The sequence below is a fragment of the Phoxinus phoxinus genome, assembly GCF_949152265.1.
Source record: "Phoxinus phoxinus genome assembly, chromosome: 23".
In the NCBI taxonomy this organism is placed as follows: Eukaryota; Metazoa; Chordata; class Actinopteri; order Cypriniformes; family Leuciscidae; genus Phoxinus; species Phoxinus phoxinus.
Genome location: NC_136898.1, coordinates 25,765,543 through 25,793,515, shown reverse-complemented (window position 1 = coordinate 25,793,515; position 27,973 = coordinate 25,765,543). Strand labels below are relative to the sequence as shown.

Sequence of the window (27,973 nt, the reverse complement as noted above, 5' to 3'; positions counted from 1 at the left end):
AACCGCGCAGATGACATGTCAGCGCGGCGCGAGCTCTGTAAACCCCCGCTGTCTCGTCCCACTTTTGGTTTGTTTGGCTTCCCATACAGTGGCGGTCGATAGGGCGTCTATCTATATGATGTCTATGTCTCAACCAACTGACAGACAGAACTCCACCGCGCCCGCGCCACATGCATATCGCGCTGTGTGAACGCATTCATGTGATTGGCTTATGAGTAAACAATCCCCCACGCGGGGTGCGTTCTTGTGATTGGCTAAACCACAAGAGAGATATCTGATTGGTTGCTGATCATTCCCTGTTTAAAAAAAGGCATTTGTGTGTCGAGCCAAGTCAAGGGAGTCTCAAAATTCACACACAAATGCAGTGAAGTTCACAGACCGCAAGCAGTTTGTAAATCAATATATATTTGTGTGTGCATCAGAAATACACGTCTGAATCTTGCCCTGTGCATTTCTGAATCTTGAGTGCATTTGTAAATTTTGTTTGTATTTCTAAATTGTGTGTGTATTTATGAATTTTGTGTGAATTTGTGAATTTTGTATGCATTTGTGAATCTTCTGTGCTTTTTAAATTTTGTGTGTGCATTTGTGAATTCTGTGCGCATTTGTGTATCCTGTGTGTGTATTTATGAATCCTGTGTGTGCATATGTGAATGTAGTGTGTGCATTTATCTTTATTGAGACTCATTTAGCTCCATACTGTCAAAACGCTTGTCCTGGAAACGTATGCTACTTAGACCTGTACATATTTAATTTGATCATGAACCATTAATTACATATTGAAGCACAACATTTTAGACAACTTTCTAACAAAACAACTGGGGAACTTTGTGGGGGTTTTTTGTGTTTTTTTTTTTGTTGTTTTTTTGCGGTTTATCACGTTTACACTGACCTGTACATTTTTGCCTGGAGCTGAAGTTTTTCATCAACCTTCTCAACAATAAAATGATTAATATAACCCTCCAATGCATAGTTAAGGCCCTTTTGGTGACTTCGAGATGATATATAATCTTTCTGTCTCCAAAAATCATCAATTGCCTCCTGAAGTGTCTCCTCCTGTGACAGCGGCCATAGCGCCCGTAGCCGAATGTGGACCGTCCGAGTGAGCGGAGGGGGCGTGGCTTAGCCATAGGGCAGTTATATGTGCCAAGCTGCAGTTGTCTGCATGTTGTTTTGGAGGATTGTGCAGAGTAATATTGAGTGATTCTCCCAGTGCTGGATTACTGCAATGGTTCTCAATACTGGTATGCATGCTGTCTGTGGGCCAACCTAGAAATGCTGCCTCACTACATTAGTATAATGTGAGTTTTGTCAACTTTTTCACATTTGGTAGTTTAGCAAATAAACCAGAAAGATTTTTGTTTGTACATGAATGGGAATCTTAGGTTGCTAAATAGTTATTTGGAGATGAACTAAGGTCCTGATGAAGGTTCTTCACATCAGTGTGTTGGGATGAGCTCAACGCACCAGTACATGGAGGATTCACTGCAGAATAGCAAAGCCTTTGTGGAGCTTCACACAAATGGTTTTTAAAGCAGCTTTACAGAGATAACAGGAAAATAATGCAACAAAGTGTGTGTCTAGAAGAAAATAGCGTCACAGTCCAGCCGAATTAAGTTCAGTGATGGTTCATTTTTGTCGTAAAAAAATATTTTTCACAATATTCTATTGTGGTTGTCATAAGCTGTAAGCCATAATCATCCAAACTATAACAAAAAAAAGGCTTGAAATATCTCACTTTGCATGTTTTAAAGTCTATACAGTATATTTGTTTCAGCTTTTAAGTTGAATTACTGAAATAAATGTGCACGATATTCAAATTTTCCGAGTTTCTAGTGTCTGTGAGCTCAGGTTCTTCATCCTCTCCACATCAGAGCTCACTGCGGACCTGTGTTGCAGAGAGGCAGCGTTATCGGTCTTCGCTCTCGGATATTTTGGGATGCCTTGTGTGAACGACTGATGATTCAGATCTAACTGCAGTATTTCAGTGGGACTGAGGCCAAGAATCAGGCGTGCTCTGTCCACAGTGCTGGAGTTATTGATGTCCTGTGTGCTAACAGCACTAGAGGTCCATATGTTTCCCCCGGGATAAGTGATCAGAGGCGTTGTAGTTTGGATGGGTCCTTTGTTGTATATTTTAGGATTCTGATTTTTTTATTCATATGTAAGGCAGTTGAGGTTCAGCCTTCTGTCTGAGATACAGTATTGATGAACACATCATGCTAGACAGTGAGATGGTGCGTAGCACTAAGTACATGATAGTAAACATACATGAGCCATAGGTCTCTATCCCGTAAAGCGTGCTGCTAATAAATGCACAGCACTGTGAACTCATTAAATAATGTATGAATAACTTCCCATGGTCTCCTGATGGCTTTATCGATCAGTGTCTCACCAACCTTTTAAAATGTCTTCCTTATGATGTCACAGACACGTGGCCATCACATCTCGAAGACATCATGTAGATGATTTATTACTTATCATCGAAATAAGACTTCTTTCTGTGCTGTGATCTTGATATCAGTTTTCAGTTTTCATGTTTCGAGTCCGCTTACTGATCACTCGATCCGCTTTAATGAAGAAGTAAAGTGTGAAGCTGTTGATTTGATCATGGGTCCTCTCGTGTTCAGTGTGACGAGGTTCATGCAGAGTTCATGCGCTCTCAGTAGATGAGCTCCTCCCGTCAGCCACGCTTTTACCTCCAGTAATGAAGGTCTTATGGATTGTTTTTTAGCTAGACAGCAAAGGTTTCTCTTTTTAATTGCAGCCACTGTTGTAAGTGTTTTATTGGCCATGTGATGTAAATGCCAATATTTTTGATTAATTAAAGTTTTTGGTGTCTTCAAACAGGCAACACACACTATCATAGTTCTTCTGGTTTCAAGGATCAATTTTACAAAACCCACATAATAAAAATTTTCTTAAAGGTACAGTATGTAACCTAATTTAATTGAGTCAGTCAATCTTTCTTCCAAAACATGTTTTTGTCTTACCCTGATTAACTATGGTAAGTCTATTATAGTGTTTGCATTTTAGACATGTTACATATTGCGTATATTGCGATATTGCGTACAATACACGTGTAAACCATTATCTATTGTGAAGAGCATTTCATTATGGTTGTTGTAGCTGTGCTGGAATTTATTTTCAAGGAAGTACCGTGTCTATTAATGAGTAAATATACAGTAACGTCTTCAGTTAGTCAGCTTAAACTTATCTCTAAGCCTAGTAGTGAATGTTTTATGAGCAGATAATCATATAATCTTAACCACTGCCGAATATCCAGAAGTTAAAGCCGGAGCAAGAACGATCTCTGCTGAGTTTTGTTGGCCATGATGTTGTGGCCGTCCTCGCCACAGGGTTCGGGGAAAGACATGCGTCATGAACAAACTTTAGCGATTGCTTATGGCAGATCCAATAGTTTTAAACTTAGTAGCCGCCTTTAATGAAGTTAACGCTTGCCAATGGAGAGAAGCCAGACTCTCTGTACACATAAAATGTATGAGCGTCTGGTCGGACAAAAAAATTACGTAGTGTACCTTTAAAATCAAAACTTTACTGGTTCTATCACAAAATTCATAGACCCAAAATAATGCAGAAGTATTTACATGACTTAATGTAAGACAAGTTAATTATGAAACTTTGATGATTTTCTATGGTTTTATGCTCTCAATAACTCACTGCATAAAACAGATTTTGGTGGAGGCAAACTATGTATTCCTCTCTGGCATGAGTGTTTCCCTGCTGAGTGCGAGCCACCGTCTGAGAACCAGGAGTATACTGGGCGTTATCCGAAGGCTGAACCCAAATTATAAATGCAGCTTTACCTGTGCACATTAATGTGATTTGACAATGGGGATAATGTGCAAGCATACATCATCTTTTATTATCTGTCTCCCTCCCAAGAGGCCCATCTGAACGTGCTTTGAGATGTTTCATGAAGCTCATAAAGTCTCAGCAGCAGTCTCACACACACACACACACACACACCCCAGGACACGGCAAAACCTGTCAAACACCACCTCTTTCTCCATCAAGCCCCTCACAGGATCTCAGAAGAGCTGCTGCATTCAGTCTAACATGACGGGAAAGTTTAATTTGGATAATTCACATGGCATTGATCACAGAGTGTTCTTAACCCCTTCCATTCCTTCACCAAATCCAAATGTAAATCCACACGGTGCATAGAGATGTGATTGTGAATGGGGCCGAGGGGTTGATGAATTCATTACTGTAATGTAGAGAGACCAGCTGAGGCAAACATCTCTGATTTAATTACGCTGGAATGAAGTGGCATCTGGCAGTTATGAGGAAGGTAGCGGTGCCGTCCCGGACAGAACCCGCTAATGGCCCGTTCGATCCAGTGACTCAGCACATAAATTATAGTCTTCTGATAATATATGCTGGACATCTGTCCTTAAAGTCTCTGAGTCAACAGCTTCCGCCTCACAAATGTCCTTGCGTCAGATTTTAGCTGAACGTTTTTCATCAACATCATTTGCAGCAATTTTTCCTGGCAAAATTTGAGCAGCGCACTGTTGTACATTGTTAGATGTGAATTGTCTCAGACAACACACACACACACGCGCGCGCACACACACATGCACACGTGCACACACACCCATGCACACACACGCATGCACACACACACACACACACACTCACACACGCACGTACTGTACACATGCATGCACACACTCACGCACACCACATATCTTCTCAGACAACATACACACACACACACACACACTCACACATGCACACACATATGCACACACACGCATGCACACACCCATGCACACACACGCATACACACACTCACGCACACTCACACATGCACACACTCACGCATGCACACACTCACGCACACCACATTTGTTTTATGGGGACTTCCCATAGATGTAATGGTTTTATACTCCCCTTACACTAAACTTACTCCAAAACCCCATCACAGAAAACTTTCTGCATTTTTACATTTTCAAAAAACATATATTTATATTTATAAGTTTCATATTTATAAGTTTCATTCTTATGTTTTCCTTATGGGGTTCAAAAAATGTCCCACAAGGACAAAGATTTCTATAATGCCATCTTTGTGGGGACATTTTATCCTCATAATGAAGGGTTTACCAGCCCACACACACACACACTCACACACCTAAAAAACAAACAAAAAAGATTAAGGAGTAATATAGTAATATATTACTCACATATATTCGAGGGTGAGGAAATTATTACCAGCACGAATACAGAGAGTGCCTTTGACCTCGGAGAGATTTGTCCAGAAGTCAGTAACCCTGATATTCTGCTGATATATTATATATTTCATTTAGATGTAGATCTGACACTGATAACAAGTCTAGTGATATCGAGGTGTGTGATGTTTCACACTTCTTGTGCACATCATTTCTCTTTTTCATATCTCGTGGAGCCTTTATATGTCCACATGTGCCGGCCCTGGACTGACTGCAGGACGTTTAGCTAAACCTCATGAATATGCAGATATCGCATGTGTCTTTTCATGACCTTGTTTGGTGGATGCTAACAGGCTTTGAATGGATTGCCAAAGGCATTGTGGGTACAGCGAATATATGATACACTCCTGAGAACAGACGTCCCATGAGTCTCTGCTGCATAATGATATTGGTGAGATGCACATCAGTCTTATATTACAATGCACAAGGTCAGCGAGACCGGAAACGCTACGCCAGCAGCGGCTCATTGTGTGAACGTCACGTGATGGCGGATTCTTCTGGATCTTAATCATCTCTAATGTGTTTATTTCTGTGTATATCGTCATGAGCAGAAGTAGTGCTCAGTGACAGAGAGATGTTTGAATCTGTGGAGATCTGAACTGAGTTTTCCTAATGATCACCTTCAGAGTCTCATTAACACCACACACACACACACACACACACACACACACACACTGAGCCATGCGTGTGTTTGTGTCTGAGCAGAGTGTGTGGAAATCACATTCCCCGCTGAGCAGCGTGTGATTTCCCAGCCGTCCACATACACACATCTTTCTGTGTGTTTTCCTCTGTTTGAGAGCTAATGAGCAGACATCTGAGATTACACACACACATGCCATCACGCCTGACACACACACACATCCTGATCACTGCGGGCTGGACACACATCTCAGTTCTTCCTCTTATTATACAATAACCAATAATCACAGTTGTTGGAAAGTCATTGCATTAGGGAACAAAATATATAAAGCAAGGGTTATTTATTGTAAAAAATAAAATAAAATAAAAAAATACAAACAAAACATTTGACAGAAAGAAGTCTGCTCCATATTTAAAGTGTAAAACAATAACACAGCAGACGAAAAGTATTGTAACTTTCACTTTCACATTTACTGCATCACTGTATATGATCCAAATAAATGTTTCATGTATGAAAGAAGTGTGATTAATTGTATTGAATGTGCACATGTACAGTAGTGTACTTTAAAAAGAATATTTAAAAAAACAGTACTTGCAGATAATATAATATCCACAATAAAAGGCCACTTAAGTGTATAAAGACAGTATACTGTACTTTCAGACCTGAGACTGAGGCGCTCGTGATCTGTGTTTCCAGCGGAGCGGTCGTTCACAGAAGAGAAAGACACGCTCTCTCTTTAACACGGGACTATACATGAGCCTCCTCTATACCGCCTTAAAAACTAGTGCTTAGATTGTTTGTAGCAATGTAGCTAGCTACTATAAATGGTTAAACCGCTGGCGGTGGCTGGAAACTAGTTTACACCGGCTGTCGTGGAAAGAGTCAGCGTGATGTGCAGTGAGTGTGGTGTTGCAGGACATGTGTCTCTCGTGAGGGATCCAGCACCACTGAGCGTGCTCACAGTGAACATAGAGAACAACACACACACACACACACACACACACACACACACACACACACTGGGCCTGCTCACAGTGAACATAGAGAACAACACACACACACACACACACACACACACACACACACACACACTGGGCCTGCTCACAGTGAACATAGAGAACAACACACACACACACACACACACACACACACACACACACACTGAGCGTGCTCACAGTGAACATAGAGAACAACACACACACACACACACACACACACACTGAGTCTGCTCACAGTGAACATAGAGAACAACACACACACACACACACACACACACTGAGCCTGCTCACAGTGAACATAGAGAACAACACACACACACACACACACACACACACACACACACACACACACACACACTGAGCCTGCTCACAGTGAACATAGAGAACAACACACACACACACACACACACACACTGAGCCTGCTCACAGTGAACATAGAGAACAACACACACACACACACACACACACACACACAGCACAATGACCTGCCCAATGTCACTCAGTAGGTCTAATGCTCACTGACTGTGAGTTTGAAGATATGACACAAGCTCCAGTTTACTAAACACTGAAGAAACAGTGTGTCCATATATTCTGTGTGACTCAGCGCTTCTGTCTGCGTCTCTGTGTTGTTTTTGCACGTTGTCATGCTTGACTTACTGAATTTAATTGCATGTGCTGAGTAGATGTGTGTAATTGCATTAGTATCAGAAAATAAGCTATACAAGCACATGCTCTACTACTGGGACTTACACAAGCAAGACTTCAGCTGTTTGATCAGGGAGAACTGTACAGTATATCATCTACAAACAAGAGCCTGTGTTGAATACCGTCCCTCTTCAGAGAAATCATATTGAATATATCAATACTGTATATCAGACGTTAGCAGTGATCTAGTGTCTTGTTGCTTTGGGTTGATCTGTTACCACAGTTCTTGGATAGGATTGGATTGGATTGGATTGGATGTTTCAAAATGTCCAGCATTGACAGTGAAACTGAATTGTGTTTTATGCCATGTCACATCAGGTAACTCACCTGTGCTAGTGCAAGTTCACAGAACACCATCCTGTGATCGCCGTATCCATGAAGAACACATAATGTTGCCTCATATTTAAGCCGAACTGAGACGGGTCTTAGAAGCTGGGATAACTTTGCTCCTAGAGTTGGTAACACTTTAGTTTGATTGTCCACTTTAAGCATCCTCTCAGTTCAGACTATACGCTTGCAACATGTGAACTAACTCTCATCAGAGTATCAGTAGATCATATCTGATGCTCTTCAACACACGTTATACTGACTATAAGTGTGCAACTACATGTCAACTTATTCTCCTAACCCGAGCCCGAACCCTAACCTACTTATCATTTATTTATCCTTTATTTTACCAGGATAGTCCCATTGAGATATAAAATCTCTTCTTCCAGGGAGTCCTGGCCAAAATGGCAGCACAAAAAAGTTTCACATAAACAACATACAAACATAAAACGCAAAGTCTTACATAAAATTTTATCCAGCACTCATAAAAAAAAAAAAAAAAAACAGAACAGTCTACTAATACTGAGATGTAATTGAGGATTAATGAGAGTTAGTTTGACATGTAGTTGCAAAGTTACTTATGGTAGTAGATTAGTGTGGGCATTGACACATGTCACGATTCGATTTGATTTTGAATCACAAGCTTGCGAAACGATTCGGTCCAGTATTGATGAATTGGGGCCTATCAGGAATATGGCAAACTTCCTCAAGGAAAAATATCTCCCAACTAATGCTGTAAACTATAGCGAACCACAGTTGGCACATCACTATAATATTAAAGGTTACAATTAACTACTTATATTTAAATCACACATAAGGACGTTTTTATAATAATGACGCTATAATACATTTCTAATGACATGTTTTTTTAATTTTTTATATGAACATTTAAATAGTGATCATATAAACATGACGTATTCAAACACACATCAAATATTGAAGAACAGTTTAGGTAAAAATACAATGAATATGTAATATAGTGCATATATTTAGCAAAATTCTTCTATCTAAAATCATTTTTCCAGCTGATTATTGACTTTTTGGTCATTAAAAGGCTTTTCCAGATGTAAATGTGACGTTGCATGGCATTGTTATTGACGTCTTCCTGCGGTTAAAACACTGATTTAACGATTACATGTGACACGATACGGATTTCAGTCATTTGTTCTGCATCTTTCAACATTCCTTCTGATCATGTTCATTCATGTTAATGCGGTGTTGTAACCAGTAACGCAGAAGAGATGATCAGTTCACGTGCGCTCGGCTTCAATCGAGGTGTTTATTGTTTGAATTTTGTAATATAACTCACAGGATTTAAAAGCTGAGACTTTGTTTCATATCATATGTATCAAAGCACAAAGTTTTCTGTGATTTATTGGATGGAAGGTGCGCTACAAAGCTTTGTTCATTCATCAACTGAGAATAGCATACACTGAAAGATTGATTCTTGGGATTTAAGAATCGATATCGGTTCTTCAAAATGAGAATTGATTAAAACCGATACATTTTTATTTTTAACCCAGCCCTAGTAGAATGTCGAAATACTATACCTCTAGATTGTGTGTGGAAAACTGCCTACTGTAGGTGTCAGGATTCAGGAATCATGGGTAGATGATCTTCAGGAGCATCTTACGTATTCCTAACCTTCTCATAACCATTGCAACCATTATAACGTGTCAATTTGGACAATAATCATTATATTTTATTGCAGTGGTTCCTAACCTTTTTTGTCTGAGACCCCCTTTTTCCCAAGAAAATATTTCAGGGCCCCCTTCACACTAAATGATATTATCGCTCTTGTAAGCTTGCAGCAAGGATGACAAAATATGTTGTTTTCAAACAAACGGTATATTTACTATAACCAGATATGTTTATGCACAAATAATAGCCTATAATATTTAAAATACAATAACAAAAATATCAGTAGCCACTTTGTAATTTAAAAACATAAGCCTAGGAGTAGCCTATAAACTGGCCCTATTTGAAATGCAATAACAAATATTTTTTTGGCACTATAGCGAGCGGATTGGAAAATGGATTCATGATGAACTCGCTCATTATATAAATTTTGTAAATTTTGAACAGAAAAAAGTTAAGGACTTTTATTTAATGCTCATTGCTCAAAACTTTTCAAAATATGACGCGACCCCCCACAGAGCTCGCTGATGCCCCCTTGTGGGCGCGACCCCCCTGTTGGGAACCGATGTTTTATTGGATCTGTTTTCCCTTCCCCTTCCAGTCGTTCTCTCTCTCTCTCCAGGCGAGGTCTGGCCGAGGTTCGGTCTCGATGTGGTCTCTTTAGGGTCTCGATGTGGTCTCTTTAGGGTCTCTTTAGGGTCTCTTTAGGGTCTCTTTAGGGTCTCTTTAGGGTCTCTTTAGGGTCTCTGTGGTCTCTTTAGGGTCTCTTTAGGGTCTCTGTGGTCTCTTTAGGGTCTCTGTGGTCTCTTTAGGGTCTCTGTGGTCTCTTTAGGGTCTCGATGTGGTCTCTTTAGGGTCTCTTTAGGGTCTCTTTAGGGTCTCTTTAGGGTCTCTTTAGGGTCTCTGTGGTCTCTTTAGGGTCTCTGTGGTCTCTTTAGGGTCTCGATGTGGTCTCTTTAGGGTCTCGATGTGGTCTCTTTAGGGTCTCTTTAGGGTCTCTTTAGGGTCTCTGTGGTCTCTTTAGGGTCTCTGTGGTCTCTTTAGGGTCTCTGTGGTCTCTTTAGGGTCTCTGTGGTCTCTTTAGGGTCTCGATGTGGTCTCTTTAGGGTCTCGATGTGGTCTCTTTAGGGTCTCTTTAGGGTCTCTGTGGTCTCTTTAGGGTCTCTGTGGTCTCTTTAGGGTCTCGATGTGGTCTCTTTAGGGTCTCGATGTGGTCTCTTTAGGGTCTCTGTGGTCTCTTTAGGGTCTCGATGTGGTCTCTTTAGGGTCTCTGTGGTCTCTTTAGGGTCTCTGTGGTCTCTTTAGGGTCTATGTGGTCTCTTTAGGGTCTCTGTGGTCTCTTTAGGGTCTCTGTGGTCTCTTTAGGGTCTCGATGTGGTCTCTTTAGGGTCTCGATGTGGTCTCTTTAGGGTCTCTGTGGTCTTTTTAGGGTCTCGATGTGGTCTCTTTAGGGTCTCTGTGGTCTCTTTAGGGTCTTTGTGGTCTCTTTAGGGTCTCGATGTGGTCTCTTTAGGGTCTCTGTGGTCTCTTTAGGGTCTATGTGGTCTCTTTAGGGTCTCTGTGGTCTCTTTAGGGTCTCTGTGGTCTCTTTAGGGTCTCTGTGGTCTCTTTAGGGTCTCGATGTGGTCTCGATGTGGTCTCTTTAGGGTCTCGATGTGGCCTCTTTAGGGTCTCTGTGGTCTCGATGTGGTCTCTTTAGGGTCTCGATGTGGCCTCTTTAGGGTCTCTGTGGTCTCTTTAGGGTCTCTGTGGTCTCGATGTGGTCTCTTTAGGGTCTCGATGTGGCCTCTTTAGGGTCTCTGTGGTCTCGATGTGGTCTCTTTAGGGTTTCGATGTGGTCTCTTTAGGGTCTCGATGTGGTCTCTTTAGGGTCTCTGTGGTCTCGATGTGGTCTCTTTAGGGTCTCGATGTGGCCTCTTTAGGGTCTCTGTGGTCTCTTTAGGGTCTCTTTAGGGTCTCTGTGGTCTCGATGTGGTCTCTTTAGGGTCTCGATGTGGTCTCTTTAGGGTCTCAATGTGGTCTCTTTAGGGTCTCTGTGGTCTCGATGTGGCCTCTTTAGGGTCTCGATGTGGTCTCTTTAGGGTCTCGATGTGGCCTCTTTAGGGTCTCTGTGGTCTCTTTAGGGTCTCTGTGGTCTCGATGTGGTCTCTTTAGGGTCTCGATGTGGCCTCTTTAGGGTCTCAATGTGGTCTCTTTAGGGTCTCGATGTGGTCTCTTTATGGTCGATGTGGTCTCTTTAGGGTCTCGATGTGGTCTCTTTAGGGTCTCGATGTGGCCTCTTTAGGGTCTCGATGTGGTCTCTTTATGGTCGATGTGGTCTCTTTAGGGTCTCGATGTGGTCTCTTTAGGGTATCTGTGGTCTCTTTAGGGTATCTGTGGTCTCTTTATGGTCGATGTGGTCTCTTTAGGGTCTCGATGTGGTCTCTTTAGGGTCTCTTTGGTCTCTTTAGGGTCTCGATGTGGTCTCTTTAGGGTCTCGATGTGGTCTCTTTAGGGTCTCTGTGGTCTCTTTAGGGTCTCTGTGGTCTCTTTAGGGTCTCTGTGGTCTCGATGTGGTCTCTTTAGGGTCTCGATGTGGTCTCTTTAGGGTCTCAATGTGGTCTCTTTAGGGTCTCTTTAGGGTCTTCACGTTTATATTCTAGATCTACAGATTCATACCTAGAGACCACAGAGATTGAGGATGAATAGTCTATGAGACTGTGAATATACCCTGGTGATAAACTAGCATGAAATCCAGGCTGGTCTAGCTGGTGGACGAGCCGTAGTCATGCATTCATGTGCGACACTAAAGACTTGTCCTATAGCCTATGGAAGGACGCGAAAACACATTGTCGGGTCAGATGGCTGACATTATCCTTCTATTCTTTTTTTTTAACAAATCACACCCTGGTTGTACACATGCCAACATCACAGCAATGTTGTAGTTCATGTAATTAGTAATGTTCCTAATTATTTTTAAGAAGTTTAGGGGCATCTATATATTATCCAGTAGATTATTATGGTCTAGTGTCATCAGTCAGAACTGTTTCCAAGCATGCAAATCCTGTCATGGTTACGTTTTGCTAAATATTAACAAGTAAAGTGAGATTGCCCATCAAAAAATGTTGATATGATTATTACTAATTATGGTGAGCGATCCCTAGCCACATAACAAAAGCAAAAAATCATGCAAACAAGGTGTAAAGTGAGAAACAGTTGTTTCCCCGTCTGACATCTGTACACACACTCATCAGGGCGCTGAAAGTGTGTTTAACACCCTTCTAATGCAGTGTCTCTGTTTGTAATGGTTTGCTTCAGAATTAGTCATTCGGCTTCTTTTGTAAAAACTTAAAAGTGTCTATGGTTTGCTGACGTAAAAGCTTTGAAGAATGTGTAAAGGTAATATGTCCGTACAGGTCCATTAGCACAGGAAATCACTCCCAGAGAACAATCGTGCCGCACGAGAAGCTCTTGGTGTTTTTCACAGCCTGAGGCGACGGGTTCTGCTCTTTACACACATTGCACAAGACACTCATTAGTTTCCCGCTGGTTATGTTGAGAGAGGCGTCAAGCGCGTGATCGCCGTGGTTACAGATAAACAGGCGTGTGATGGCATTGCTGTAGCGTTGACTGGGCTTGTGTGTGAAGTGAATCAGGTAAGCTGTGAGAGAGGCGAGGTGTGTGTGATATCAGACACACACTTCCTCTCGGAAACATGCCACGCCAGAGCTAACACTGGCAGACTCCAGTTGTGCAATGCTAGGCTTTCTCTGGTGTATTGATCCAGTTTGTTCTACTCTTCTACTTTCTACTATGAGAGTAAGTCAGTTCTCTCTGGAAACTGAAAGTGGCAGTTCTTCATTCATTTACTCTGACTTTCTTTCTTCCATAATACAGAAAAGGAGAACATTTTGATAATGTACCGGTTGCTCTTTTAAAAATAGCTTCGGGAACTGACTTTCATGGTGCTTTTGCATTGAAGTTTGAACAGTTGAGTCCCCGTTAACTCTAATAAAACTGCATGCAGAAGAGCAACAGAAGCAAGTCAATGAAGACAGAATTTGTATTTATTTTTTAGCGTGAACTATCCCTTTAGTTACACCTCTGTGTTTCATTTGTTTGGATATTGAGTTTATGTCCTGTGTTAACACGCTGTGTGGGACATAATCTTCATCTTCAACCTGTGTGTCCTCCCTATACGCCAAGTACGCAAAATGTGTTGGACCCCGAAGCCCCAGGGGCCCGATTGCTCCCAGGAGGGATTTAGGGCTGAGTTTTAGTTTTGTTTTTAATTTTGGCCTCTAAAAATTATGAAAACATGATGCCGCTTTCCATTCCTGTCCTTTAAAGCGATGCGCTTTCACCCGTACGTAACATCTAAACCATTCGAATCATGTAACGTCACATGTGAAAGCGCATTGAGCTGTGAAAGAGATTGGCTTTCTGATCCGAGATGGAGAGAAACACGGACAAGTATAGGCCACTTTGGGCTTCGGGTGTGCCCTTAAACTGACTAATACACACAAAAATATGTGTCTTTTTTTACCTAAAAGCATTCAGTTATGTCTTCAGTGAACAAACAGCTCTAGAGTGCTTGTCCGTGTATTAGATCTGTGCATTCGGTCTTAAAGTGACAGCAGCCTAATAAACCTGTGCTCTCTCTGTCGTTTAATGTTAATCAAACAACAAAAGAAATTGAGAGAGTATTGCATTACTGAGCGTTTCATCTCATAGTTGTTTGTTGACAGTGAAACTGCTCTGAAAGTATAGATTAAGGGGTGGGGGGTCATTTTGTGTTTTTTATGAACGCACTGACAGGGACTGTCTTCAACTGAGTCTAGCCTTTAAAGGGGTGTATAAAGCCCTTTTCACAAGATGTAAAATAAGTCTCTGATGTCCCCAGAGTGTGTGTGTGAAGTTTTAGCTCAAAATACCCCACAGATATTTGTATATATCATGTTAAAATTGTCACTTTTTGAAGGTGAGCAAAAACACACCGTTTTGTGTCTGTCCCTTTAAATGCAAATGAGCTGCTGCTCCCGGCACAGGGGGCGGAGCTTCAAGAGCTTGTTTCCTTTTACCTCACACACATACACATACACACACACACACACACACACACGCACTGAACATTTCTAAAACTTTTAGCCTTTTATGTTCAAACTGGAGTCAGACAATGATGTCATTTCAGAATGGTCAGTTTATGAATTTATGTAGATTATGTGTAGTTATCTTCTAGTCATTGATTAGCATATTCTGTCATGATAATCTATAAATCGTGTTCAGGGGGCGGGGTTTATGTAAATTCTAGGGTTGGTGATGTCACTAACCCGAGAGGAATGTGGTGTAGTTCCTACCAGCCGTTTGTTGTAGTCCTTAAAAAAACATTTCTTTAAAAGCAAATATCTCCCTTTGCTCTGAACTTTGAGTGTTGTAACTTTGCGGATGTTGTTTATGATCAAACAGCAACATTACACACTAACTACAGTTAGAAAAGTGCAATCATAATCAACCACCCCTTTAAGCAAACAGCAGTACTGTACTTCACAGAGGCGGTTATCACACACATCTCAAAGCATTGTTTGAAAGATAAAGATACAGATATCCTGTGCCTTGAGCACACAGCGCTCCCTGAGTCACTTCAGGCCTGCAGTATGAGTCAGCAGAACACTGCGTTTATACACCTGAGAGCGCAAACCCATCTCAAAGAACACCGTATGCCTCGTGTGTGTCGAGGCAGCGAGTGTGAGGGTGTGTGTGCCCTGCGGATGTCCTCATGCGCAGGAACTGCTGGTCCAGCAGAGCAGAGGAGGCTTGCACTGCAGCATGAGTGATGATGATGCAGTGTGTGTGCAGAGCTGGCGTCTCTGGTTTCTTCCCACCAGCAAAAAAAAATGAAATGTAACCAAATCGATGCAGCAGTGGCCCTGAAAGCGCTCGCTGGAGACCCAGACCGGAGCGCTGCTGCATTGCAGTGTCTGCGTCTGCACCTCGCTTTTAGGGAGCGTTTATTTTAAGACTTGCTGCTATTCTCACTGACAGAGAAGCCGGCTAACTTACATTAATACTTTTTGTAACTTGAAATGCCCAGTGATGTGACGAGTTTCACCATGTTTCTTATCTTTACTATTAACTATGCATCCCGCTTTTATAATCACATTATAATTAAGAGACACGTGTAATATTTGTGTTTTCAAATATCCGTTTTAAAATCTGCAGGACCATTTATATTGAACTGTGAAAGATATGCACTTTCCTCTATTACAGTCAATTCAAATATTATTCATAACTTGAAAAATTAGAATATGGTGCAAAAGTTTATTTCAGTAATTCAACTTAAAAGGTGAAACTAATAAATTATATAGACTCATTACATGCAAAGTGAGATATTTCAAGCCTTTATTTGTTATAATTTTGATGATTATGGCTTATAGATTATGAAAACCCCAAATTGAAAATTAGAATATTGTGAAAAGGTTTTCATAAGCTGTAAGCCATAATCATCACAATTATAACAAATAAAGGCATGAAATATCTCACTTTGCATTTTTTTACTATAGTGGGTGCAGGACACTATAGTTCATTTATGTAAGTTAGGATAGCAAGGTGTCTGAATAAATTTAGGTTGGACTGTATATTCATTAGTTTTAACTAGAGATGCACCAATAATAATAAAAAATCTTTCCGCATCCTTTTGATTGATAGGATATAAGGATATATGATCGGATCGGCACTGATCATCGGCTGTTGTTACACCTAACAGTGAAAGTCACTAATCGAAATGAGTACATTTAACTTTTTTTTTAAAAGTTCATTTAACTTAATAAAATATGTGATATTAACTCAAAAACTGCAATGCATTAAGCAGAACTTAAACTGAATAAGTTATGAATAACCTGTGTGTTATTTTAGCTCTAAACATTTCAGTTTAATTGTATTATCTAACTTTATTAATTTGAGTTAAATCAACTTAAATCATTTACGGCAATCGGTTTCCTAAAACCATTTGAGTAGCTACCGTATATAGTTGTTTAGACTTGATTAGATTTATTAAAATGAACTCAAACCAGTTAGTTTAAATTAATGGAATAAACTTAAAATATTCAAGTCACATATACTCAAAATGATTGACTAAACCAACACTAAATTATGAGTGAATATGACTCAATATATATAAGTTCACAATACTCGTATGTATTTATTTTGAAACTTAAATGGTTTGCGGCAATCAGTTTCCTCAATCGTTTTGAGTTGAGTTAACTTATTGGGTTTTACAGTGTAGCTTGAGTCAGCCGAGACCGATTATGCATCTCTAGTTTTAATCTTGATAACAGAAAGTCCATAGACTTGTGATGTGTCAACTCCACATTGCCATCCCGATCCTTCACCACCACTTAACTATAAACATGGACTTGCAGATTAACAGAAGCTTCTTTATGGCCAGGTCAGTTCATTAACATGTAAAAGACCCAAGCATGAAGTTCAATCCCGTGCTCCTCGCTTCTCCCCTTGGCCCGTCACTGCTGTTTGCGGCGGCTTTGGCTGCTCTGAGATCTGCGCATACGTGCGCCGGATGAATGGGCTTCTGTCTCTTCTGTCACCTTGAAAAGGCTCCGATGTTCTCCTGCTGTTCTGATGACACTTGCACTTCAGCGAGGTGCCGGTCCGTGCGAGCGCAGGCTGCCAAGATGCCAACGTCACATGAATGGTGTCTGTTTAAAGTCTTCCAGTCTTTTCACTCGCCGTTTTCTTTCAGGCACTGATGGTCAGTCATATGCAAATGCACGTCACTTTCCCTTCCTCGGAAAACACTGACCGCTGTTGTTATGTGACGGATGATCAAATGTGGCTGATCACTAATGCTGCAGGTTTAATGGGAGTGAAAAACGGCAATTAGATTAACGGGACAAAAGCAATCTGTTACGCTGTCAATTATTCATGCGGTTCTGGTCGTCTCAAACATCAGCAGTTCGGATGGGAAAGATTGAATTACATTGAGCTCAAAGGCAGAACGTCTCCTGCTTCAGTGGTCACCTGATGGGGTCTGTGACCTATGAAATCACAACCTAACTAACTGGATTATCTGTCAGGATGAAGGCCGAGTTTTATTCTAGTCTTGAAATATCCCCAGCGCTCAGCGGCTCGTGTCTCGCACTGACAGCGGGGAAGGGAAGCCAGGACGGCCGGATGTGGCCTCGTGTTCCGGCCCATAAACCAGAGTAACTTGATGTCAGCGGCGGTTAGAGATGGCCATCAATATTGCCTGGTGGAGTCGGTTTGGTGCTTAAAGCTGAAAATAGAGCCATTAGTGTGTGATCGTGAGTCACTTCGGGAGCTTCTCGGTCGGGAACTCACGGCTGGGGTTGACCGTCCCATCCCGTGTGTGTGTGTGCATGCGTGCGTGCGTGTGTGTGTGTGTGACAGAACGATACTGATACTGTTTCCTTTGTGAAAAATAAGTGCACTTAAGCATACTTAAAAAAGTACTTAATACAGAAATAATATTAAAAGAATACACTTAAGTTATGTAATTGCATGTTTTTTTTACAATTAAATAAAATGTATTATAGTTTCAATTTATATTAAATGCATTTAGCTGACCGTTAGAGCGATTTTCTGACCCAGAAAATTATGTCCCATTATGAGGACATAATCTGGTAAACTTTCTAACACAGTTCCATCATTAATGAATAACTACACAGGAACATATGAGTAACGCGCATATTTTGATAATGACTCAAGTGTTACTACATCCTTCTAAAGGAATTACTAATTATTCAGATCAGTTTTCTAAAGTAAAGATCATAGTAACCCATGCACTAGTAAAGACTAAAGTATTACCAACTTCATCGGGAAGGAATTACTATCCAAAACCTTATAAAAACCTAAAAAGCTGAGATTACCTTCATTACTAGTGAGTTACCATGATCTTCACTTTAGAGTTAATTATACATTATGCGTTATTCACATTAATTATGAACCTGTATATAGTAGTTCATAGTAGATCTCTGGGAGTCATGATAGTGAACTACTTTCATTAAACTGAGCGCTATTACTTAGTAATTCCTGAATCAGTTTCTTGTTAGTTAACAGAAGTGTTAGTAATGTGTTACTCATTTGTTCCTGTGTAATTGCTCATTAAAGTGTTATTGTACATCTTTATATGAAATTTCATACTTCTGTTTTCTATTGAAATATGGTACTGACAAACTGACAATGTATTTTAAAGTAAATTGTTTAATTTCGTATTATTACAAAATAAGTGTACTTAAGTGTAAGAAACAGTCATGAACGCTCTCCTTAAAGTGTTAGTTCACCCAAACATGTAAACTCTGTCAGTAATGACTCTCCCTCATGTTGTTCCCCGTCAGACTTTCCTTCATCTTCAGAACACAGATGAAGATATTAGTGATTAAATCTGAGAGCGGTCTCACTCCGACATTGGCTTCTAGTGTAATTGAAACTTGCCGGCCCAGAAAGTTAGTAACGACAATGTTTAAAATAGTCCAAGTGACTACAGCGGCTCAACCTTAAGTTTATCAAGCGACGAGAATACTTTTTGTGCGCAAAAAAATCAAAAATAACAACTTTATTCAACTCTTGATGTTCTTCTGTGTGGGCCTCTGAGTGAGTTCACGAGTGTAACAGCGCAGCGCTTCGTCAGAACGCAGGCTCACTATTGGCCGACGCTGGTCATGTGTTTGATGCCGGCCAATAGTGAGCCTGCGTCCTGACGAAGCGCTGCGCTGTTACACTCATAAACTCACTCGAGGCCCACACAGAAGAACATCAAGAGTTGAATAAAGTTGTTATTTTTGATTTTTTTGCGCACAAAAAGTATTCTCGTCTCTTGATAAACTTAAGGTTGAGCCGCTGTAGTCACTTGGACTATTTTAAACATTGTCGTTACTAACTTTCTGGGCCGGCAAGTTTCAATTACACTAGAAGCCTATGGAGGAGTGAGACCACGCTCAGATTTAATCACTAATATCTTCATTTGTGTTCTGAAGATGAAGGAAAGTCTGACGGGGAACAACATGAGGGAGAGTCATTACTGACAGAGTTTACATGTTTGGGTGAACTAACCCTTTAAGTGCACTTAAGTAGCCTTTTATTTAATTCATGTTATATCTGATATATCTGACAGAACAGATTTTTTAAAATGTACTTGTAACATTTGAAGTACACTACAAGTGCACCTTCAGCACAGTGAAGCGCACACGTTTTTCTCGCTGGTCGGCCGGCGCGTGAGGAGTCCGCCGCTCACCGCGGCACTGATGACGTGTTAGAGACTCGACGCCAGGCGTGACGTGTGCGGGGACTCGTGAGCTGCCGTAGAGGAGCTCGTTTAATAATGTTGCTGAGCAGAGGTTCTGCAGATCGGAAGTGCAGAGGAAGGCAGTAGGTCCAGAGCGCTCGGGAACACTTTGTCATCGCAGTGGCTATCGACACACTGGAGTCATGCGCTTTCACATATCCAGATATTACCGCAATGTCACAGGTATGGAGGGATATTATTTGATGTTGTCTGACTTACGATTTCTTGAAATAGTTTGACATTTACAAGGTTTCCTGAGCTGGTTTCTTTTTGAAATTGTGACTTGCGTTGCATGACAGCTCATTGCTGCTTTGTTAATGAGGCTGTATTTGAAACATTGGTGCTCATCTTTTAGTCTGTGTAGGCGCGTAATGAAGCGGCTGTTTGGTTGAGAAGTATTGCTCTACCTGTGCACTCACATTCTTCTTTTAGTGAAATGCGATGATGCATTTACGTCAGTCTGATCAATAGCTCAAAATAGCCTCTCTTCTAATATTTAGCAGACGTTTTGTAAAGGTCGTTTGTATCAGACACACGTACTGTGCATATCACGAGCTGCAGCTCCAGTTCAGACGCTTTACACCTACAGTGTTACACCTATATCTGATCGTCTACTGTTTTCTCAGCGCTCTCATGTGTCGTGTTGTGTTGTTCTGTGCAGCGGCCACCAGCACCACTCCCTCGGCCAAGACGTCCAGTCACATGACGCCCTGCAGCGAGAGCGACAGGAAGTTCTGCGTGAACGGAGGGAAATGCTACACGCTGGAGGTCACGCCGGGAAACAAGCGACACCTCTGCAGGTACAGCTCACGTCCGCACGCGTGCTACAGGTTCAACAGTCTGCTAGTCACTGTCATTGTGCTGATCTTAGATGAGGTTTAGTGAATGAATGACCTATTAGCTCAAACAGCGGAGCATTGCATTTGCAGCACCAAGGTTTGATTGTCAAGGAATGTATGAATGAATATCTTCATGCACTGTTGGATAAAGTATGAAATGCATGAATGTAAATGTTGCAAGCGGCGGATATCTGCGTGCATGACACAGACGGCTCACTTACTGTCCAATCCAGTGAGTAAGCACAAAGCGTAGTGCTGATGTCAGCTCAGTGAGCACTGCAGTCGAGACGCTTCTCTCAGGGACTGTCGATCTCTGAGCATCCAGCAGTCGGCACGCGACCCTTCACCAACATGTGGAATTAGTGCTAAGTCAAGTATGACGGGACTAGTGCTCACAATAATGTGATCAGACATTGTGAAACTAAGATTAAAGCGGAGTGTGTGCATCATCCTGCAGCATTTGTGCTCCAGACATCAATAATTCCTCATGTCGAGGAGATTTAAGAGATCGATGCATTGTTTTTCACTGCACTAAAATGGGAATCCCACAGAAGCACATTGAAGGAGGCATATCTAGAGACCAGAAGATCACAGAGGATGGATTTTTTTTTTTTTGGAGACAACCAACCAGTAATCCTTGACTGTCACCTAGCAACACCCTGGCAACCACCCACAACACCCCAGCATCAAAGCGACTGCTGGATGTCCGAGCACCATCCATTGTTGTTTTTAGCGTTTCTCATCACTTTTGATGAATCTGAAACCGTTCGAAATGCCTGAATACCAACACAATCTCAAGTTGCGGCAAATCATAACTATTTTACATTTTAGAGAATTAGTGGCATTAGTTCATTTCATTCGTATGTTTTTGTACGATCTGCTTATGCCCCAGTGATGGTTATGTTCTGGGGTTTGGGTGGAACTTCATTCTCCCTTTTTTCAAAAAAATTCACATCATATGAATTCATATAATCAAGCATAGCGTCAGTTCTGGCAGGTCACGTTAGTCAAGCTCGCATCAGTGACTCTCAGCTGATCCTCTACCTATAGGAATACCCATCACTGTACACATATATAAGCTCTTCAGTATTATCAGCAGCGATGGCGTTTCTCAGGAGCGCATTGCCCTCCTCCCTCCCCAGCTCCTCCTGTCTCCAGTCAGGATTTAGCATTCACCTTCCTGACAGAAAAATAGTCACCTCATAAAATTGTTCAGATTTCCCGTGAGATTGAGGAATACTCTCAGTAAACGTCCCGATGCTGCCCACGCTGCTGAGAGTGCCGTTTGGATGAATGTGTGCTGCACGCTTTCCACTCAATAACAAACTGCCGTTCAGAAGGCATCTGATCATAGTGATGTGGATATGTTTGCACCAGCTCTGCAATTCAGCGCTCCAGTCACATCCAGTCTCGTTTATCTATACTGCACATTATACAATAGATTTCTTTAAAGCAGCAGCTTTACCATTAAAAAATACATTGTCAATGTCGCTTTCCATTGTTCATGTTTTCACTCGTGTCTTAATTTAACGGACTGAACGGAAGAAATAAACCGGAGAAGATTTCCACACCAAAGAAGGCGGAGCCTCAGAGCCACACCTACCTATTGCATCATCGCCATGGACCAATGGCAGTTTGAAGATTTTTACTAGCCGGAAAGTTTACAATATCACACCAGTCATTTTTTCCGATTTCACTTGAAGTGTATCAGGGCCTGTTGAGGAAGACAGCTGCCCCAGCCCCTTCCAGAAGAACAGCTGGAGCTCCACGGCTGTGTGTGGGTGTGTGCCAGGGGTTTTGAGTGCTCTTAATGTCATCAGAGAGCAGTTGGTCAGCTGAAAGATCAAGACTGGAACAATCCCAACCCTGGACCTTTTTTTTTTTTTTTTTACCATAAAATAAGTGAATTGATGACGTGACAGCAGAAGTGAACCCGGAGGGGCAGCTCATGTCTGTGAAGAGCAGAGAATATTCCTGTTCTTGCAACGATCATGACCCGTGCGTGTGTTTGTCTAGTGTTGTAGTGTAATGTTGTGTTGTGATGTGATGTGTTGTGCTGTGTTCATCCTCTTTCTAACCTAGGTGCCTTCCAGGATTCACAGGGAACCGCTGTCATACCAGAGACCCTGTGAGAGTCGTAGACCCCAAACGTATGTGCAGTCAGTGAACGCCCCCTTCACCCCAAACACACACTCCATCGCCGCTGTTTCTGCGCTGCCTCGCCACCTCCGCCATTTAGAAAGCACTCTTTCTGTCAGAGTTTGCCAGGCCGCCCATCTGTCCCGGCGTCAGATGTGGACAGGTGCACGATGGGCTGCCAACATTTACCCCAGAGATACTCCCCACTCTTCAGAGAAACTAGTCATGTCTAAACTGTTAATTGGCTCTTGGAACACAGGCGGACGTTTGCGAGACATTCAGCGAGCAACACCGGAGACACGCGTGTGTGAGGGGGACTTTTGGGTGTCAAACTCACTTCCTGTCTTCCTCTCTTTCTCTCTGTGACTTCTGTCTTTCCCTCTCAGGTGCCCCAATGAGTTTACTGGTGATCGCTGCCAAAGCTACGTAATGGCCAGCTTCTACAGTACGTCTATTTCCTCTTCCTGTCTGTGCTTGGATTGGAGCATGCTCAATCAGCGCTACCTCCTGTTGCTTTGGTTTTGTGTTCTTGACCAACGGGTAGTCAGATCAGACAGATCAGATCTTTTTTATGTTTTCCATTCCTTCTCTTTGCATGTTTAGCATTTATTAATCTAGTTTTTTTATGTTGGATGCTAGTTAGCTGACAATAGTTAGACAGGATTGACATCCATCAGTCTGGACACATGTTAGTTTTTAGAGGAGATCGGGTTTGTCCTCATTCACATCATCTTTGATTTTTTTCTGGAACAAATAAGATGAGTGTATCAAGCTCTGTCGCAGACAGCATCACACCGCCTGGCTCAAGAGCTTATGAACTGACTTTACTCTTAGCTCATCAACATGTTTAGTGAGCTAGTCATCATGGACAACTAAGTCCTGTAAACCTGTGCCAAGGGTCACTCTCAAGAAATTGTTATAAGTGTCATTCTCAGTGTTAACTATTAACTATTAAAAATAGTTTTTGCTAATTAAAATAAAACTAAAATAAAGAAAATTTGAAATGTTGCCTTGGCAAGTACTAAAATGAATAAAACGTCTCAGGTTACAAGTGTAAACCTGGTTCCATGAGAAGGGGAACAAGACACTGTGTCTTGAAATGACGCTATGGGGAACGCCATTAGCATGACCGGTGTCTGAAGCATGTGTGAAAAACATGCCAATTTATTGGCTGACCACAGTCCATGAAGTCACAAGCGGAGCGCTGTTAAGTATCACTGGGTGCCTGTGATACGTCATCAACTCTTTTGTCTGAGGCAGGCCCAAGGCATGGCAATGAGACGCAGTGTCTCGTTCCTCTTCTCAGGAAACCAGGTTTACACTCACAACCTGAGACGTTGCTTTTGAAAGTCGAACTTCGACACTTGAGTAAACCTTGAGTAAAGGCACTCTACCTAAGATCCGCTATAGCTAGCGCTTCATCTTTTCCTTTTAGCACTAGACCATAGTATGTGACAGATAGCGAGGGAAGCCCCGCAGACGAACTTCCTCTACTTGTTAGCATTTAAAACCAGGCCACAGTAGAGCACCCATCAAAGGGGAGCGACATCCCAACGTGAAAACCCACAGCAGTTGGGGAGGGAGGTAAATGAAGTAGAGAAAATCTAAACAGCTCTACATAACTCCAATCACCTAGCATCAACCCTTAAGGCCATCCAAAGGGGAGATATGTCTCAGACAAGAGAAAGGCAGTCTGCTTTTTCTTTAGTTTCCCAATAATTCTCATCCAGCATAAGCCAACCCCAATGAGGACGCAGATTTGTTTATTCCCTACATAACATACCCCAGTCCACTGGGGGAGAGCAAATCAACCCTGAATTAAAAATAGGGACTGTCATGTTCTTCAACACGGGTCATATTAGAGAGGCCTATAAATCACCCATCCCAAGGGGAGCATACATCCCTACTTCAAGACACAACAGTAGTTGGGGAGCGAGGTAAACAAGGTATAGGGAATCTAAACTGCCCTTACTCCATTCACCCTACATCAGCCCTACAGGGTTGTCTACCAAACAATACAACATAGCCGAGCATACAATTCTACTTTAGACATAGGGGAGAATATAGCTGACCCTGGACAAAGATACCACAGGATTTAAGAGTGGAGCCAGAGACAATAAACCTCTGCCCACAACCGCTGATCAATGCCAGTCTCACCTTGGGGGCATGTGAAGGATGTCCTCAGGCATGTGCTCATCCTAACACCTAATCTGAAGTATTTTAGCTGGAAAACGTGCCGCATGCATAAGCCATCAAGCACTGCTTGGTGCACAATATGAAACAAGCAACAGAGAGAGGTTTCAGATTTCGGTTTTCCTGTTAACCAAATCCTGCTCCATTTCTGTGCCGATTTGGCATTGGTTGCTTTGAACTCCTCTCTTAGGAGGGGTCAATGAAAGATAAGAGTCTCTACATTAGGGTAAAATAGGCTCACCTAAGTGCATCCAAAAGTGCAGCAAGGTCTTCTATATTCTGTCAATGCGACCCTGGACCTTGGCCCCAGAGGAGTATGCTGTACCCAAGCAGTGCTCTAGACCAGAACACTCTTAACGTTAGTCCATACTCTGTGCCTGTCATACAGGTCCATGATGGCAGATGAGAATCTCAGCGTTAGCTGGAGGGGGTGTGCACACAACCTTCTGGCAGCACTGCTAATAATAATAATACGTTTTATTTATATAGCGCCTTTCCATAGCTCAAAGACACTTTAAAATGTAGATACAATAGCCAATAATAACAGACAAAAGTACAAGCAGAGGAGTAGAATATTACAAAACAGTAGATTAGATCAGTAGATAGCTGAGCAGAACACACTCGTGCAAACGCTAGATTCCTGTCCCTCGGGAGAGAATCAACAAGAACAGAGCTTTTTTATCCAGGGATAACGCAAATGCATTATAATGAGCGCATCTAGTTTCCTCAGGAGTCGAACGTGCTCCAACCGAGTGTTTATCCACATATAAACAAGCGACTTCTGAATGGCCAGTACACAAATACCAGTACATTGACTACAGCAAACCTTAGTAAATCATGGTGCATGATTCATTTAGATACTCTCCTCCCATAAATATTGCATTTGAAAGGGAAGCTCCTACAAATGCATATCAGCTGCAAATGTAATTGTCCAGGCCTTTTCATTTATTTTTCATCTTGACAAATCCTGACAGTAGACAGTAGACAGACGCCATAAGAGCGTTAGTAAATCTGAGAATCTTTTCTGAGAATGACTCTTCTTAAACTATTGACGTGACCTACAGTACCACAGAAATAACCTCAAGTCCCATGCTTAAAGTGATACTTCACCCAAAAATGAGAATTACCCCATGATTTACTCACCCTCAAGCCATCGTGTATATGTATATCTTTTTTCCGACAAATACAATTGGAGGTATATTAAAAAATATAATTGCTCTTTCCAGCTTTATAATGGCAGTTAATGGTGGCCCTGATGTTGAAGTCCATAAAAGTGCATCCATCCATCATAAAAGTGCATCCATCCATCATAAAAAGTAGTCCATACGACTCCAGGCGGTTAATAAAGCCCTTCTGAAGCAAATCCATGGGTTTTTGTAAGAAAAATATCCTTATTTAAAACTTTAAAAACTAAAATAACTAGCTTCTGGCAGATGGCCGTACGCATTAATTTAAGGCAAAAGAGTAACCCCTGTTTTAAATATTCATAATTTTCTTACAAACACCCATGGCTTTGCTTCAGAGGGCCTTTATTAACCCATGGAGCCATGAAATACTTTTATGATGGATGGATGCACTTTTTTGGACTTAAAAATTGCGTCCTCCATTCATAAAGCTTGGAAAAGCCAGGATATTTTTAATATAACTCTGATTGTGTTCGTCTAAAAGAAGAAAGGATACCTATACCAACACCTATATAGCTTGAGGGCGAGTAAATCATGGGGTGATTTTCATTTTTGCGTGAACACACCTTTAAGACACACAGAGCCATGTAATAATCCCATCAATGATCACAGTGGAACTTGCTCAAATGAGAGATCCATCTATCATATTGAACGGGACATCTATATGATACGTTTGGGTGATATTCATTATCATTTCTGCATTTCAATTAGGACAGTGAGCAGACAGAAAATCTCCATCGATTAACTAAAGTGCTAAAATAGCTACATTTACTGGAGATCTGCAACGACAATCAATTCTCAGCTATTAATGATATTTGCTAATGTGTCCTTCATAGAATGACCTTCATCAGTCCAGATGCTCTGGTTCAGTGCCACTGGTTTTATCACGACACAGGAAAGATCAGTTAATGAGCAAATCTTTGGGCCTCGTAACAACACGCCATTATTAGGTCAGCATTACAGTCAAACAATTGATAATATTTGAATTGGTGATTTAACTTTGTATTGACACTCCAATTTTATATCGGTAGTGCCATTCTGAAATAGCAGGATTATATTTCTGCAAACCTGTTCTTAATGTATAGAGTAGGAGATCCCATTCTGCCAGTGTTAATCTTATACTCTAAAAATAGTTGGGTTGTTTTAACCCAATTTTGGGTCAAATATGGACAAACCCAAACATTGGATCAAAAATGCAATTTAAAATTTTTACCCAATGGCTGGGTTTGTCCATATTTGACCCAAAATTGGGTTAAAACAACCCAGCTATTTTTAGAGTGTACTTTGACGGGCTCAGGCATCAGTCCAGCAGCTTCTGACCGTCAGATAGTTGAGATGCATGTGTTTAACAGCATGTTTAACCAGTGCTGGTGTAATCACATGAATTAACCGAGTCTGACTCTGTCTGTAGTGAAATGTGCCGCGGATCAGTGTCTATAATGACGTGAGCGCAGTGACGTCTGCATGTGCATGTGTGTCATAATGATGACCAACCATAAGTGTCTGTATATAGAGATGCACATCACTATATACGTGTGAGAAACCATCCATAATGATTTCCAAAAGCATTAAATGATGCATTGTCATGGTGGGTTTAAAGTCAAACAGAATCGGTTTGAATCATTTCTGCTGTCAACTATGTATCTGTGTATGTGTGTAATGTACCATGCAATATATACCTGCCGAGAAGACTCCGGGTGTGTGTGTTCTGGAGGTGGTTTGAGGTGTGTGTGTGCAGTCAGTCAGAGTTGACATCAC

The 27,973-nt window shown here is 41.5% G+C and overlaps 1 protein-coding gene across 11 annotated transcripts in view; it reads left to right on the top strand.

Annotated features, from left to right (window-relative positions):
• nrg1 (neuregulin 1) overlaps positions 1-27,973 on the top strand; it is a 118,924-nt gene that overhangs the window by 78,317 nt on the left and 12,634 nt on the right. For 7 of the 11 annotated variants that reach the window (XM_079600243.1, XM_079600240.1, XM_079600246.1 and 4 more), the window contains 2 exons: positions 20,522-20,660; positions 23,225-23,283. In XM_079600243.1, the coding sequence (XP_079456369.1) occupies positions 20,522-20,660; positions 23,225-23,283 (198 nt within the window). Of the gene's footprint in view, positions 1-20,521; positions 20,661-22,781; positions 22,850-23,224; positions 23,284-27,973 lie in introns of all 11 variants that reach the window. The other 4 variants (XM_079600244.1, XM_079600245.1, XM_079600250.1 and 1 more) reach the window with 1 other exon arrangement.